Source organism: Brassica oleracea, chromosome C6 (genome assembly GCF_000695525.1).
Source record: "Brassica oleracea var. oleracea cultivar TO1000 chromosome C6, BOL, whole genome shotgun sequence".
Taxonomy (NCBI): domain Eukaryota; kingdom Viridiplantae; phylum Streptophyta; class Magnoliopsida; order Brassicales; family Brassicaceae; genus Brassica; species Brassica oleracea.
The window spans coordinates 38267145-38282091 of record NC_027753.1 but is presented as its reverse complement, the minus strand read 5'-3'; the positions used below and the strand labels follow the sequence as shown (position 1 = coordinate 38282091).

The 14947-nt window shown below is 35.1% G+C and overlaps 1 protein-coding gene and 1 long non-coding RNA gene across 2 annotated transcripts; one reads left to right on the top strand and one right to left on the bottom strand.

The window, feature by feature from the left end:
* Positions 1–476: 476 nt before the first annotated feature.
* LOC106299186 lies at positions 477–1081 on the top strand. The gene is made up of 2 exons (XR_001261709.1): positions 477–671; positions 785–1081. It is a non-coding gene; the product is annotated as an uncharacterized LOC106299186 (long non-coding RNA).
* Positions 1082–8371: 7290 nt separating this feature from the next.
* On the bottom strand, positions 8372–14265 carry LOC106300257. Its single transcript, XM_013736365.1, has 9 exons — positions 13738–14265; positions 13462–13548; positions 13295–13384; positions 13098–13184; positions 12892–13011; positions 9939–11981; positions 9707–9853; positions 8799–9253; positions 8372–8723 (listed from the first exon to the last, which is right to left on the bottom strand). Exons 1-9 carry the CDS (start codon positions 13789–13791, stop codon positions 8570–8572), a joined length of 3237 nt encoding a protein of 1078 aa, XP_013591819.1. The 5' UTR covers positions 13792–14265; the 3' UTR covers positions 8372–8569.
* Positions 14266–14947: the final 682 nt, after the last annotated feature.

Here is a 14947-nt window from a genome sequence, read left to right as displayed (position 1 = left end):
CATTCTTAAATATTTTTTGAATAAATAATTATTTTTAAATTTAATCAACTGAAAATAATATCCGTACAATTGTATGAGTCAAATTTTACTTTTATTGATGTATGTTATATATTAGTGCTGCATGTTTTAGGTAACATTTTAATGATGCACGTTTTTTTTAATCTCTATTATTAAAATTATGCACGTAAGGATAACTCATGAGTTTTCTTGGTTGATTAAATGACGTTATGTCCAAATTTATTTAAGGATATTTCATTAAGGTAACCAAAAAAGATAAACAATAAAATAGGAAGTTTACATTCATTTAAGCATATTTCATTAATTTAACTGAAAAGATAACTAATAAATTAGGTAGTTTTATTCGTTTTAGGATATTTCATAAATGCAACTGAAAAAGACAAGCAAAAAAATAAGAAGTTTAATTAATGAAGTAACAACATTTTAAAATGAGTACTTCTCTTTTAGTAATATAGATATTGCGGTCTATAAATAATAATCACCTAAAGTTCACATAACTCCGATTCCAAGTCTTGCAAAGTAGACATACAAAGACATACTAGCGAACTACATAGTGATGGCTAGGATGTCAAGTACCTCGAAGCTCCTTGTGGTGATGATTTTCTCTTTCATGGCGCTTTCCATAATCTCCCATGCTCGAACTTTTTCTCCTGGTACGTTTCTATATATAACATCCTCGTGTATATATATATATATTATAATATCAAATCTCGATGTATGGTTGGTTTCATATCAACAGTGACATAACTTATGACTTGTCTTACAGGTCGGAAATTAACTGGTTATCCGATTCCGACGTACGGAGGTCCCCCGTACTCTCCTGTTCCTACGAGATGTTTCAACCCACCTTATTGTCGTCCATGAGAGTTTCAGTTTGGTCACATGAATTATTATCTGATAAAATAAGGTTGGATGTATATGGGTATCTTCATATATTTTTCATCATTGCTGGAGAATAAGATGCTTGTGTGAGACGATGAAAAAAAAAAGATGTTTGTGTGAGATCCATGTAATAAATATAGCAGGTTGCTGTTTGCAATGAAATAAATGATATTTATGTATCTTTTGTTGGTCATCATGATGAAATGTCTGTTTAATGAACTAAAGTAACCACAATTAAATTAATATCTGCGAATGTAAGTGATAGATATATTATTCCATTATTTCCAGTGTTTTAAATCTGACCCACAATTAATTTGATTAATTATTTATTAGTATAATTGTTAGAACTAGAAGTTAGACCAGAAAAGTGTTAAAAGAAAACTTAGCTAGTAAAGCCTATTTATAACGCCCAATGTCAAGGCCCATCATGTGTTTCGCTCTCGAGAAGAGATCTCCAGTTATAGTTTTTTCAGTTTTGTTTGAACGAGGTAAAACTATGGTATCAATACAGAAGACCACTATCGATTTTTTTTTTGGTAAGAACCACTATTGGGTTTTAGCTATTATTCAAAATGTATTAGCACTGGGTTTGAGTTGAACATCAATCATGTAATGCTTTTCATGGGCTTTTTTTAATATCAATGAAATCAAGACCCACCAAAAGAAATATACAGAAATTTATGGAAAGAAAAGCAAGCGAAAAGAAAATTTCTGTCGGGTGTTTCGTAATTATTTTTCCGGTGGATTTGCAATTTTCCGATGGACCTACAAAGCAACCAGATGATATTAAATGCGTGACCAGATCAATAAAAAGTAGGGCTACCTGAATCTATCCAACAGTATTTAATACTCTCTCTGTTTCTAAATAGACTCTCTGTTTCTAAATAGACGATGTTTTAGGAAGTTTTTAATGTTTCAAAATAGATGATGTTCATATATCAATGCACTTTTTCACTTTATCAAAAGCTGTGTAACCAATGATATTTTGTAATCTGTTTTGTGATTGGTTGAATAACTTTTAATTTATATTTTAATGATATTTTAAAATAAAAAACAAATTTTTTTAATAGTTATGCACCGTCTTAAAACTTCGCGTATTTTGAAACAAACGAAGTATTACATTTCGTTTCATTTTTGCATGTCATAATGTCATCATCTTTGTCGGCAAATATAGGTCCACTTTGATATTTCTTTTTCTTTTTGAATTTCTCCTTTTGTTTATATCAAAGTAGAGATATAAGGAACTCAGCTCGATTATAATATTACTTGCATCGTATCGATAATTTGGATAATTTGGATGATTAGTTCGACCGTAGAATTTAGGTCGTAGGATTTTTTGATTTAGCTGTAAACGATGTATTTTTAAAATTGATTGTTACAACAATATATTTTCTACAGCCAAAAAATAAAATTTAGAAAATAAAATTTTAGTAGACATTTTTTTTTTTACTGTGGCTTTAAAAATACGGTGATTTAAATGATGTAGATTAATATTAAAGTTAAAGTTATATACTCCCTATGTCTTATAATGTAAGTAGTTTTGGCTAAAAGCGCAAAGATTAAGAAAATTATTATTCCCTCTGGATTTAATTGTATGATGTTTAAAATTTTACACACGAAACAATAAATACACTATTTTAATTGTTACTTTTTGGTTATATCTATAAAGTTTCACCGTTCATAATTTAGCTTTTTAATTTATGTTTAAATTTTAAAATTAAATGCATTAATTATATCTCAAAACATCATACATTTTTATACAAGATAAAAAGATGAAACATCGTACATTCATATCCGGAGGGAAGAGATATCTAATCGATCTTTACCATCGTACATTTATATACAAGATAAAAAAATTAAACATCATACATTTGTATACGAGATAAAAAGATTTTGCATAATTACTTTCACTCTTTAATCTTATCCTAGTTGATTCAGAAACATATAACTTGTTTCGGAATTTTGTAACAATCAACTTGTTTTCTTTTTGAAAAAAAACCAATTAACTTGTTTAAAAAAAATTAACATATCCAATAGAAAAGGAGGAGATATCTAATCGATCTTTACCAAAACAAGATTCGAAGACAGGAGCGAGGCAGTGGGACTCACGTAGTATTTTATTTTTTGTAAGATAAAATTTCAAACTTTTATGGTCCCATATCATCTATCTTTCCTGTTATAGTATTTAATGCTTCAGTCCATTTTCCCATTCTGCCTATGTTTTTTTCTCATGTTTCGTTTTGTCCTTTTTATTTTACTTTATTCCTTGTTCATCACAGCTCATTTAATGTCAATCGAAAAACTTGAAGTACATTACTCTTGACAAACTTCGTCGCTAATCAGATGACGGGTTTATCTGTATAAACTTCGTACAGATGTTTTAGTCAAAAAAATAAAATAAAAAAACTTCGTACAGATGCAACAAAAATGCAAAAGGAAGTATATATAAAAGTTTTCGTCAAAAAAAAAGGTATATATAAAAGTTATTTGTTTCATTATCGCTAGCAAACATTGGCCAACAGCAACATTATGTTTCGTTTGTGATCTTTGGTTCAACAATATGGTTCAACGATTGATTTCTACCCTGAAGTTTATAATGCTTACATTTGTAACGTTTAAATCTTTTTGTTGTTAGTCTGAAAGTTGTCAATGTAAGTTATAGCTTATTTGGTTGCGGGGATTCTATTGGAAGAGCTGGGTTGAGTTTTTGTTTTGAGTTTGAGTCTCCATTTGTATGTTACATGTCTATCACCATGTGGTTAATTCCATACTGAAAGAGATTATTGATTCAAGGTGCTAAATTTCTATTAGCAAAGAAAACGCTACGTTTTACATATTAACATATACTATATGAATATTGAATTCCCTAGAGACCCGTTCAAAAGTATAAAACATCCGAACCACCCCCACCTCTAGACAACACAATCTTTCATGCTTTTAATCAAATAATTTATATTTCTTAAGTACACCGAACTTTGTTGGGTTTATTTAATTAAAATAGTAATAGCGTTAAACATTAAAGTCGCCATGTATATATTATTATAAAGCATAATTTTAATAAGTCTCGGTCATAATACTATTTCAAAAACCATGGTTAGTTGGTTTTCTTCTGTTAAAAGCAAAGATAAACAAAAAACAACAAATTTGCTGAAGAGTTGTTGATATATGGTGTTGTACAAACCCAAGCTTTTATAGTTTGTAATAAACAATAAAATGAAAGTGGACTCAATATTCTCTAAAAAGTAGTCTCTAAAAACGAAAATAACATTCTTTGTGTTTTGCGAGTATAGATTTAAAATTAAACTTAATTGGTAAATATTTGTATGTAATCTATCCTTATCCAAAGAAAATAAAATGAAGTTAAAAGTTATCACAACACTTCAAAGGTTTAATAATATGGAGGCAAATCAGTATAACTGAATAATTTGTCATCTATATAAAATATGTCATAATCACCTCCCTTGTATATCAACTTTATATCAACATATAGTATAATACAATAGTTAGCTCAATTATTTTTCTTATAATATCAGCTACCTGAATACTCAACAAAGACAAAACACATAGTTTCTCTATATCTTCTTCATCTCACCAGTTTTCTGAAAGCAAGCTCTTACAATGATGAGCAATAAGCGCATAGAAGCTGTGAAGATTCTAGTGGTGATTATGATAATGTTCTCAAGGAGGACTTGTGAAGCCGAGTACTTTAGAAGACACAAATCACCATCAAGACCAGAACGATTTTTCAAGGTGAGAAGACCAAATCCACTTCATCATCATCATCACCATAACCATGGTTTCATCAATGATGATTATTATCCTCCAGAAAGTTTCTCAGGATTTTTGCCCAAGTCAATGCCAATTCCACCTTCTGCTCCTTCCAAAAAACACAATGTCTATGGTTTACAGAGTACCAATTCTCAAAGATATCCATGATCTACCATCACCAAGATACTAAGTTACACATATTATGTTTACATACATATTTAAATAACATAGAGATCTAGTTATGTCTACTTCTTTTTCTCCCCTTTGTTTTTTTTTGTCTTCAAGGAATAACCACATTAAGGTCGGGCTATTTTTGGATGCCCGCCTATTTATTTCAACCCTACTTGTATTATAGTTTGGAGAATTATGTATCTTATGTGCAAACTCATGATTGAATCATTGTAATGCATCATGCTAATGTAACTTCTTGGTTATATCAACTTAACACCTACGTTCTACTGTTTGTCTCTTTCTTTTTAAGTCCAGAAGCTTTTAGTGCCTGATTAGCGGTATGAATATGAAACAAAAAGCTAAATATGTTCCAGTAACATAATAAATGTTTTAATATAGATTCAGAAGAAACAAATATGTCAAAATGAATTAAATTAAATGAAGTCACCATAAATGATGCTATGGTATATACCATCACCCTAAATGCATTTTTTGCATATACTAATGGAATTTATTATTTCCATCAAAAGGAGAACTCTATAGTTGCATAAGTGACTATATACATGTACCATACTACTACCATCATAAACTTTCGAGCTAACGTATGTTTGTTTCGTAGTAACGATTTAATTATTCAACAAGAACTTTGAAATTTTGTAGTGCAAGGATGTAACAAATTTATTAGCAGCCACCAACCAACTAACTATAAACCAGTAGTCTTTTCATATATAACATTGAAAATTATTGGAGTTTAGTTGCTATGTTAGTTGTACTTTTGACTTGTGTTTTGGCAAACATCTCTACTATATAAAAACAGCTAAATTAAAGCAATTTTAAGTTGTCCACGTCAGCTAAAATATTCACAACCAATCATTCAGCCACGTCATTTAACCTACCTCGCCGTCTGCGTAACCAAATCGTCACGGTTTCAAATCTTCTTCTACTTTCTTCATCAATCTCTCGAGTTAACGCATTATCTTAAATCATTCTTTCAATTCCCAGAATCAATCACTATAGATTTGTTCTTCGTCCGTTTCAAAATGGAATCACGAGGCTTTTGTATAACTGATGATTTCAAGGTAATACTTATCTTTTTATTAAGATTTTGGTTGAACTCTGAAATGTAGAAAAAGTCTAACAGATGATGGATCTCACTGTAATTCCATTTGCAGACGCATTCAAAATTTCTCTCAATTCTTTCATGAAGAATAAAAGAGATGATGCAATGGTGAGATCTATTTAGCATAGAAAATCTATTATGATATGCAAAGTTTAGAATAATAGTTTTGAGTTTCCATGATCGTTTCTCGGTATTATCAGCACATAAGCGTCTTATTGCGCAGATGCCAGCAGAAGAGTAAGTTTGAATGAAGGCCAAGGATCAAGCCAAAACGGCAAAACATTTGGTATGGTACTGGCAAAACTCACTAACCATTTTTTTTTCCTGTGCGCGTTGTTTTTGATGATTACTCACTATAAGTCTGTAACAATTCGTTAACCTTGCTCAGATAGGATATATTAAATCTCCAAGCTATTTGAATACCAATGAGAAGATTCTTATAGGTGTTGCCACTAAAGAAGGTATGGTTTCCTCAATACTGAATCCGGTTTAGTCCTCTCTTTCTGATTGTTTGGTGTGTTTTTTCCTCTTTTTAATAACTTACTCAGTTTGTTCTCCCTGAACTAATCGAATTATAGTGGTCAAGATTTTTAGTGTTGTAAGTTTTGTTTATCCTTCTTTTTCAATATTTTTGTCTCTGATAATGTTACCTCTGATTCATATTTTTGGTTCTCAAACAGGTAAACAAGGCTTCGCATGCTCAGAAGTTTCTGAATGCTTCAAGGTTAAACGAAGCTTAATGTAGCTAGAATCTTCGTACATTGTTCGCATGTATATTCATGAGTCGCCTGTCTTATTTTGCCATCTAAATCTTTTTTTTTTATGTTGGAACATCCATCAGTGTAAAAAAAGAGAAGAAAAGAAGTATTCTTCTCAGAGTTCGGGGAAGCAATGAAAACAAACTTTAAAGTCAGTAACGTATATAAATGATCAATATATAATTTGATTCTATCATGAAGAGAAATTAAAGGTCTTAGCAGTTTGGGTATGACTCCTACTTCCACCTGTTCGAAATAAACAAAAAACAAACGAAACAATAGTTATAACTCATAAGATTTCAATGACATTATACAGTTAACACAGAATGCATTATCTTTAAATGTAAAATTAATGTTACGATAAACAACAAGATACTTAAAAGTTCAAAAAAAACAAGATATGTTCATTACAATTCATATGTTTTTGAATATCATGTTATTAAATTATAATTTAAAGTTGATATTACATATGAGAGTATCATCATTTAGAGGTGTTATTGGTTTATCTATTTAAACTGATTTTAGAAATACAGATAGTATTTACAAATTCAAGTAAACTATACATATTTTCAAATCTAACCTACAAATTTTAATTAGTATTTACAAATCCGGAGGTTTTTTCTTCGTATTTTAGTTTTTATATTTTTAGCAAATAAATCTATAAAAATGCATTTCAAATATGAAATCGAATCCATTAATAAATCCGTATATGATTAGATAACACCTGATTTAAATTAAAATTTATAAATCATGAAATCAATAAGACATGATTATGATATGGATTTTAAAATTATAGAACCAATAATACTGGATTTAATTTAGATTTTCAAATATATTAAAATACATCAACCAATAATCCCCTCTGAATTTGTTTTTTATTGCCGATCATGTATAAAAAATAAAATACAACATATGATAATTTATTCCACATAATTACATAAGAAGTAAACTAAGTACTTCAACTCAAAAGAAGAAGAACATCAATTGCATCATTATTGTTTTACTGAGTATGTTTATTCTTTCATAGAATATAACTCCATTTTAAAATAACCAAAGTTTTTTTCTACATTGATCACAAAATTTTAAATTATGGGTCTGATTGGTAAGTAGTGTAGTTTTAAAATTTTTGCTGTAGAAAAAATCTGTAGACTTTTTTGCTATGGTTTTAGATTTTATTGCTGTAGAATTTTATGGAAAGCACTAAAAAATTGCTTTGGATATTTGGCTCTGCAGAGCACTTGTACAGCTGTAGGTTATTTCAAGAGCTGTGGTTTCAAAAAAAAATTTAAAGCTTGATTGCTCTGAATTTGGTGCTTTAGAAATAAATAGGGTTGTGGACAGCACCTACATTAACTCCAATCACCCCCTACATTAGCATTTACAAAATAAAGTAATGTAGAAAAATATTGAATTAGAACTACCCAAAATAAAACTAAATAGAAAATAAAACCATTCATAATATCTAATGAAAATCAACAAATTTAGAATATGTAAGCTGAAAAAGAATCTAGTATATTAGGTAATGGCGACAAATGGTGTTGCTATTAGTCTCTTCTTAATCACAAAAAGTCAAGATTACTTCCAACTTCAAAAAGTCAAGATTACTTCCAACTTCAAAAAGTCAAAAGCAAGACGACTTCAACACTTGAATTGATTGTTCTTAATATAGTTTTGTTTTTGTTGCTAAAGTGAACCGAGAACAGATGGTCTTTTTATATATACAATATTACATCTAAGGACATGAACATTAACCTCCCAAACACAGTGGGTCAAAAGGAAGAAGGGTTAAGTTGAACAAATGAAGAGTTTCGGGGCAAAAGACAAAGAAAACTAAAACTTATGAGTGCAAAACCTACTGAGCAACATCTTCTTCTTCATGGTCTCTGTCTCTATTCGTTTGAGAAGCTGTTGGTTTTTGAGACACTCTCACATTATATTTCTCATACACGTTTTCTCGATTCTCCGACCACCATGTCTCTGCTTGATTTTCACCGAATTTTCTCCGGCTGCAAACAAAAACAAAACCTCTAGCATCATCAATCACACTTACTAGTAAACATAGCTCAAGAACATGAACAAACCTGAAGCGGACTCTTCTTAGCTCTCTAGTTCCATCATGGAGTGCCACAAGGGTTATATACACGCCAGGCTCATACTGTTCGATCCACTCTGCTTCCACATCATTAGTACTGTCCACGGCTCCTGTGCGGCTCGAACCATTGTCGTTTTGGAACTGGAAAGGCTCGTGTCTCTCGCTGATTACTGACCCGCTGCTGCTAAGCCGCGGGTCTGCTGGATAAGCGTTGTTGTTGTTTCTTTCGAAGGCTCTAGGAGTGGGGTTTGGCGATTGGAGACTGGACCGAGAAGATGCATTCGCAAAGGCGAAGTCAGAAGGAGCAACTGAAGATACAGAGGAAGTCATGGACTCTGATCTTGAATGAAGGAAACCGTTTTCTTCAGGGAAATTGAAACCGTTTTGAATGCAGGCCAGTTTGATGCTCTCACCAGGAGGCAACTTCTCAGCTACATCCTTGAGCTACAGAATCAAAAGAGTTAATTCGGTTAATTAGGCCGGGTAGTTTTGGCTTGGGTTAGTTCGGTGCGGGTACAATCCCACCACCGAAGTAAACCAAAAATATATGGATTCAGTTTTCAGTTAATTTCGGTTTTATATTTTTTTCCGAAAATAGCCGATTTTTTTGGGTTTCGGTTAGATTTTGTAATAGTTTTAAAAAGTTCGGATATTTTCGGTTAAATTTGGTTATTTTTGTTAAGTTTGGTTCGGTTATTTCGGTTAATTTTTGGATTCCTCGTTACTATTTTTTTGAAAACCGAACTCATCAAAATTGAACCAAACAACCGAAATATTTTCAAAAGATTTCTGAACCAAACCGAACTTAAAACCGAAAACTAAACCGAAAACCAAAATTTTTTGTTCGGTTTGGTTCAAATCCGCAGGGCTACTGTGTATATATAAAACAGATTGTACCTGAGCTATGAGTGACTTTATTGCCTCCTTAGCAGCTCTCGACTTAGCAGACTCCTCCTCTGCCAACGCTAAGGCTTCCTGAGTCTTCTTAACCGAGTTCTTGAGCTCTACTTCTTGAAGCTCACACTTTTGAGTCAAACTGTCAACCTAAACCCAACGAAAAAAAATGCATAAAGATCATGGAGAACCAAAGCACAAGAAGCAAAAGCATGATCATGATCAAGATGTATACCTGTGTTCGTAACTTAATAATCTCCTGATTCAGAATCTCATTAGTTTTCTTCATATTATCCGCTATCCCCACCGGGAAATAGATTCCAGAAGTCAAAGAACGCATAGGAGTAGCAGGGCGAGGAGGAGGACTAGACCTCCTAGAGAAAGGCGAAACCGACCGGGAGCTAATACCTGATGGAGCCTGAACTAGCTTCGGAGCATTAGACCTTGACTGCACCACATCTTTCAGCTGCAACAAAGCAGGCAGCTGAGAGTTGCGAAAGTTATCACTCTTCTTCCCTTGTTTAGCAGCTTTGCTATCCAACTGCTTGATCAAATCCACATTAGACGCACCAAACTTCGCCAATCTTATCTCAGATTTATCCAATCTATCCTTATTCTCCCCCGAGAGACGCGGCACGACGCTGTTCCTCCTATTCGTATCCGAAACTTTGCTCAGCTTAACATAACAAGAGTCGCAGACACGGTACAACCTCCCGGCGCTCGGAGCCAACGCAGCTCCGAACACCTTCTTGGAGCTGCACGAATGACAATGAACAAGTCCGCAATTGTAACAGTTATGCCTCTTCCTCGTGAAGCCAAACGCAAGCCTACACGCTGAGCACTGAGACTGCTCAGCGCCAGAGACCCATTTATGCAGACAAATCGCCCCAGTGTAGCTTGACCCGCAAGCAATGTACTTAACGTGCCTATCCTTCAAACCTTCCACTAGAGTCGGCACTTTTCGATCCTCCAAATCGCCGTGCCCTAACCTCCCGTTAGCTCCTTTCCCCCACGTGTACACTTCGTTCCTAGACGTCAGCGCCGCCACGTGATACGCTCCGCAAGAGATCTCTTCAACAAACTCGCGAGCGAGTTTGTCCTCAACCAAACACGGCACCTTCCCGTCTGCCAGCGAGTTCCCGAGCTGGCCGTAGACTGTACTCCCCATCGTGAACACCTGTCCAGAAGTAGTTAACCCGACTGTTAAACTGTGCCCGCACGCGACTCTGTGGAAGTTGTAGTCAATAAGTGAAGGGACGCACGTCGGTTTAAGACGTGCGTCCTTATCCCCGTGCCCGAGGCGGTTTTTATCCCCGTCGCCCCAGGTGAACAGCTTCCCGGAGCTAGCGTTCGACTGCGGGGCGACGATGATCTCAACGACAGCCGCCGTGTGCCACACCCCGCACGAAGCTGCGATCGTTCTCAGCCCTGACAAAGACTCAACCTCCCTCGGAGACCTAACCGTCTCCCTCTCGCCATGCCCCAACACCCCAAACGTCCCGTCCCCAAACGTGAAAAGCCTCCCGTGAGACGTCACAAGAGCCGTGTGCCAAGGCCCGCAAGCCACCGACGCCACGTGGAGCCCTTCGAGAGGCCCGGCGATTCGCTTCGGTATCCAGTGGCTGATATCCGATCCGTGCCCTAGAAGGCCGACGCTGTGCGTCCCGTCTCCCCACGTGTAAAGCTCTCCCGAGAGAGTCACGGCGCACGTGTGGAACTCTCCGCAGGAAACAAAGTCAAAGTTAGTTACGAGGGAGTCAACGAGACGAGGGTGTAAAACGTCTTTTCCCATCCCGTGGCCTAGCCTCCCTCCTGACTCTTCCCCCCAAGTGAAAATCTCTCCCTGCCTCGTCACAAACGCGGCGTGCCGTACGCCGCAAGCAATCTGGTGAACGTCGAGGACGATGTTTGATTCCAACGGCTTAGGCACAAGGACGTCTGTTCTCGTGTTCGTGGTGGTCACGGCATTGTCAGAGATAATGACCTCGCCCCAGATGTACACGTCACCTAGCGCGTCGGCGTCGTCAGCCCCAGAGCCGTGGCTGGAGCTGCTCTGTGCGCTGGAGACACTGACTCGGAACCCGTCTGAACCGGATACCTTCGTTTGCATTGTTTTGGTGTCTAGTAAAACATGCGACTTCTCTGAATCGGTTGAAGGGACCTCACTCTTGGGAGAAGCGATTGGATCGAAACTAAAGGGAGTCCCAGGAGAGCTGTGGCTATGTGAAGTGGTCGCGGAGCTGCTGCTTTGACTGCTAGATGTCAAGTCTCTGCTGGCCTGCAATGTATACCAAAACAAACAAATACACCTTATCACCTAAAACTGCAACAGATCACTATGTGAAGTTTATATAATTTTTGTATTGCGATTTGTTTACTACATTACATATATATAAAGTTGGCAGAGTTATATTAAAAAAAAAAAAGTGTGAAAACAAATCACTCACGGTTGTGTCACTTAGAACTAGACCTCCTCGTTGGGACGAATACTGTCTCCAAAACCTTATTATTTTCGCCTTGGTTTTCTTCATATTCTTAAATGGTTTCAGTTCAGAAACTGATTTTAAAAAAGCCATTTGCAAAAATAGTATAACTAACAGCAAGAAGAGTTTATGGTCGATGGTGGTGTGTAGGGGATGATGGAATACCTTAGAGTGTCTACTTATTATATAGACATACGTTAGGGTAATAACTTACTAAGTTCCATATATTATCGATTTGTGAGAGCATTAACACTATATTTGTTTACTTTTTTGTAAGATAGCGTGATTTAGTGGATATATAGTTAGGTGATAACTGTCTATAAGCAAAATTTGTTACTTATTTTAATGAATGACTATATTGTGGTCTAGCAAATTGGATTTCTATACGAGTAACAAATAAAGGAATAATATCTTTGCTGAATATATGGAGTTATATGTTACACAAAGATAAAATTTAAAATAATAAGATTATGACAACACATTTTTTTATTATTATTTGGGCGCGAAGCAATTCATAAAAGTTTCCATTTCGGCAATTGAGGTATTTTTACAATATTTACAACCTAGATTTTTTTTAATAGTATTACTTAATTTAACAGATTTTAGATTAATTCATATCGATTTAAACATCGTATAAATTTTGGTGGCCTAAACCGATTTTTAGAACCATGATACAAAACAAAGAGTCTTTGCCTGAATACTTACATCAACCGAGATGTTTCCGCCATTCCAGCCATCAATCTTTGACCGTCCGCCTTGCCCGGCAGATATCAATGCTCTAAGGCCTCCAATCCAAGCTTCAGCCTCGACCTTGTCCTTACAAATCTATCAAGAAGTAAAACTGTTACGCCTGGAGAGTTATTATCAAGCGTTGCTGAAATAAAGTTGTATCAGTTTCCATAATGACTAACCAAGTCAAGAGACTTCTTTTTTCCGTTGTATAAAAGAGAAAAGGATAAGTAGTCTTTCTCTGGGCGAAGGTAACGCTGGAAAACAGCCTATTGCAAAAAAAAAAAAAGAGTAAATGACTAATCAGATCTTTCTTGAAAGCCAGCCAAAGACGAATGGTTTATATATACTGTTTTAAAGAAATGAAGAATGTCTTTACAGTTCTTTGCCCAGGTACAATTTTAGATACAGAAGCTAACTTAAGCCGCTTTTCGCCGCTGCTCGATATCCAGATCAGAGACTTTTCATCCTGCATAACCAAACACCAACGAGCTGAAGCAATCATCCAAAAATAGATAGCTTAAAGACAAAGTTGTTGTTGCTCACACTAGAGAGTCTAAAAGGATAAAACTTCGGCTTTCCTTTGCGACCATACTTCAAAAGCTGAGAGCCCTTCTTCAATGTAATCAATGCCTGCCAAAATGCAAAGAAAGATACACGTAAGAACACAAGAAACTAGCTACAAAGACAGCATCAGTTTCAATGGTCACTAGAAAACTAGATTCAATACACAATTTGAACAAACAAAACTTCCAAAAGTATTCAACTTTGAGCTTCATACAAAAGTACATAGAGACATCGTAGAGATAGAAAGAGACGGACTTGTTCAACGTTGTGGTCAGGAGGAGCATTACAATAGGACACAAGATCTGCCATTCCATGTGAAACAATCACCAGAACGACACCACCACCCTCCTCTTCGATCCTCACCGTTCATCGTCTACAACAAACAAAAGCCCCGGAGGAGGTCCTAGCCGCAGTGGAAACCATCAATACCGTGAACACCAGCCAGTTGAAACGTAAAGCTTAAAACTTTCGAGATGGGCACCGCCTTAAATTGACTTGTCAGATCTAAAGAAGAGCCTCCACCAAAGACCGGGACTTTGATTTTTTGAGAATTTTCCCCCTCGAGAAGAAGCCAAATTTGATTGCGCGAAATGGTGATGCTTTAGTAAAGCTTGTGACTTTTCGGCGATACTAGTGGTGGCGGTGAGAGAGAGAGAGAATACGGCGGAGAAGCAAAAGGGAAGGAGGAGGAGGAGGAGGAGGAGGAGGAGACAGGGAAGTCAGAGACAGCGATGACACAAAGGAAGACCAAATAAAAAAAAGTGACGACGGTGTGAGAGACTGAGTCGGGGGATACGGTAAAATACGAATTAATTAAATAAAGGAAACTGTTTTTTTTTTCTTCTCGAATTATTTAATACTTTATTCTGTTTTCCATTTTTGTACTTTAAAAAATAATAATAAATATGTATAAATAATTGTGGTGTCTACGATTTTTGTGAAACCCGATAGGTAATGTTCTTAAAAAAGGGTTTTAAGAATTCTTAAGAACCTTTATTTATAGAAATAGGGTTTCACAACCCTACAATTACTTACACATATATAATATATACATACATATATATATACATAATATATATATTAAGAACTCCAATGGAGAAAATCTCCTTTGGAGATGGTCCGAGAGACTGAGTCGGACGGTAAAATACGAATAATTAAATAAAGGAAACTGTTTTTTTTTCTTCTCGAATTATTTAATACTTTATTCTGTTTTCCATTTTTGTATTTTTCTTATAAATAACTTTAGAAAAAATAATAAATATGTAAGAGGCATCCCTATGAAAGTCTATTGAGGCTAGTAAAGGGAGAAAAAGAAGCAAAGAGGCGTTCTCCATGCAGTAGTTACATTCGAGTAAATCAAATTATAATCTTAAATTATGCATGCTTGTTTTATTAAAAAAAATGCAGAGATGATATGATATCATATGAACCATGATTTGATAATTTGATACACAGAATAAAATGT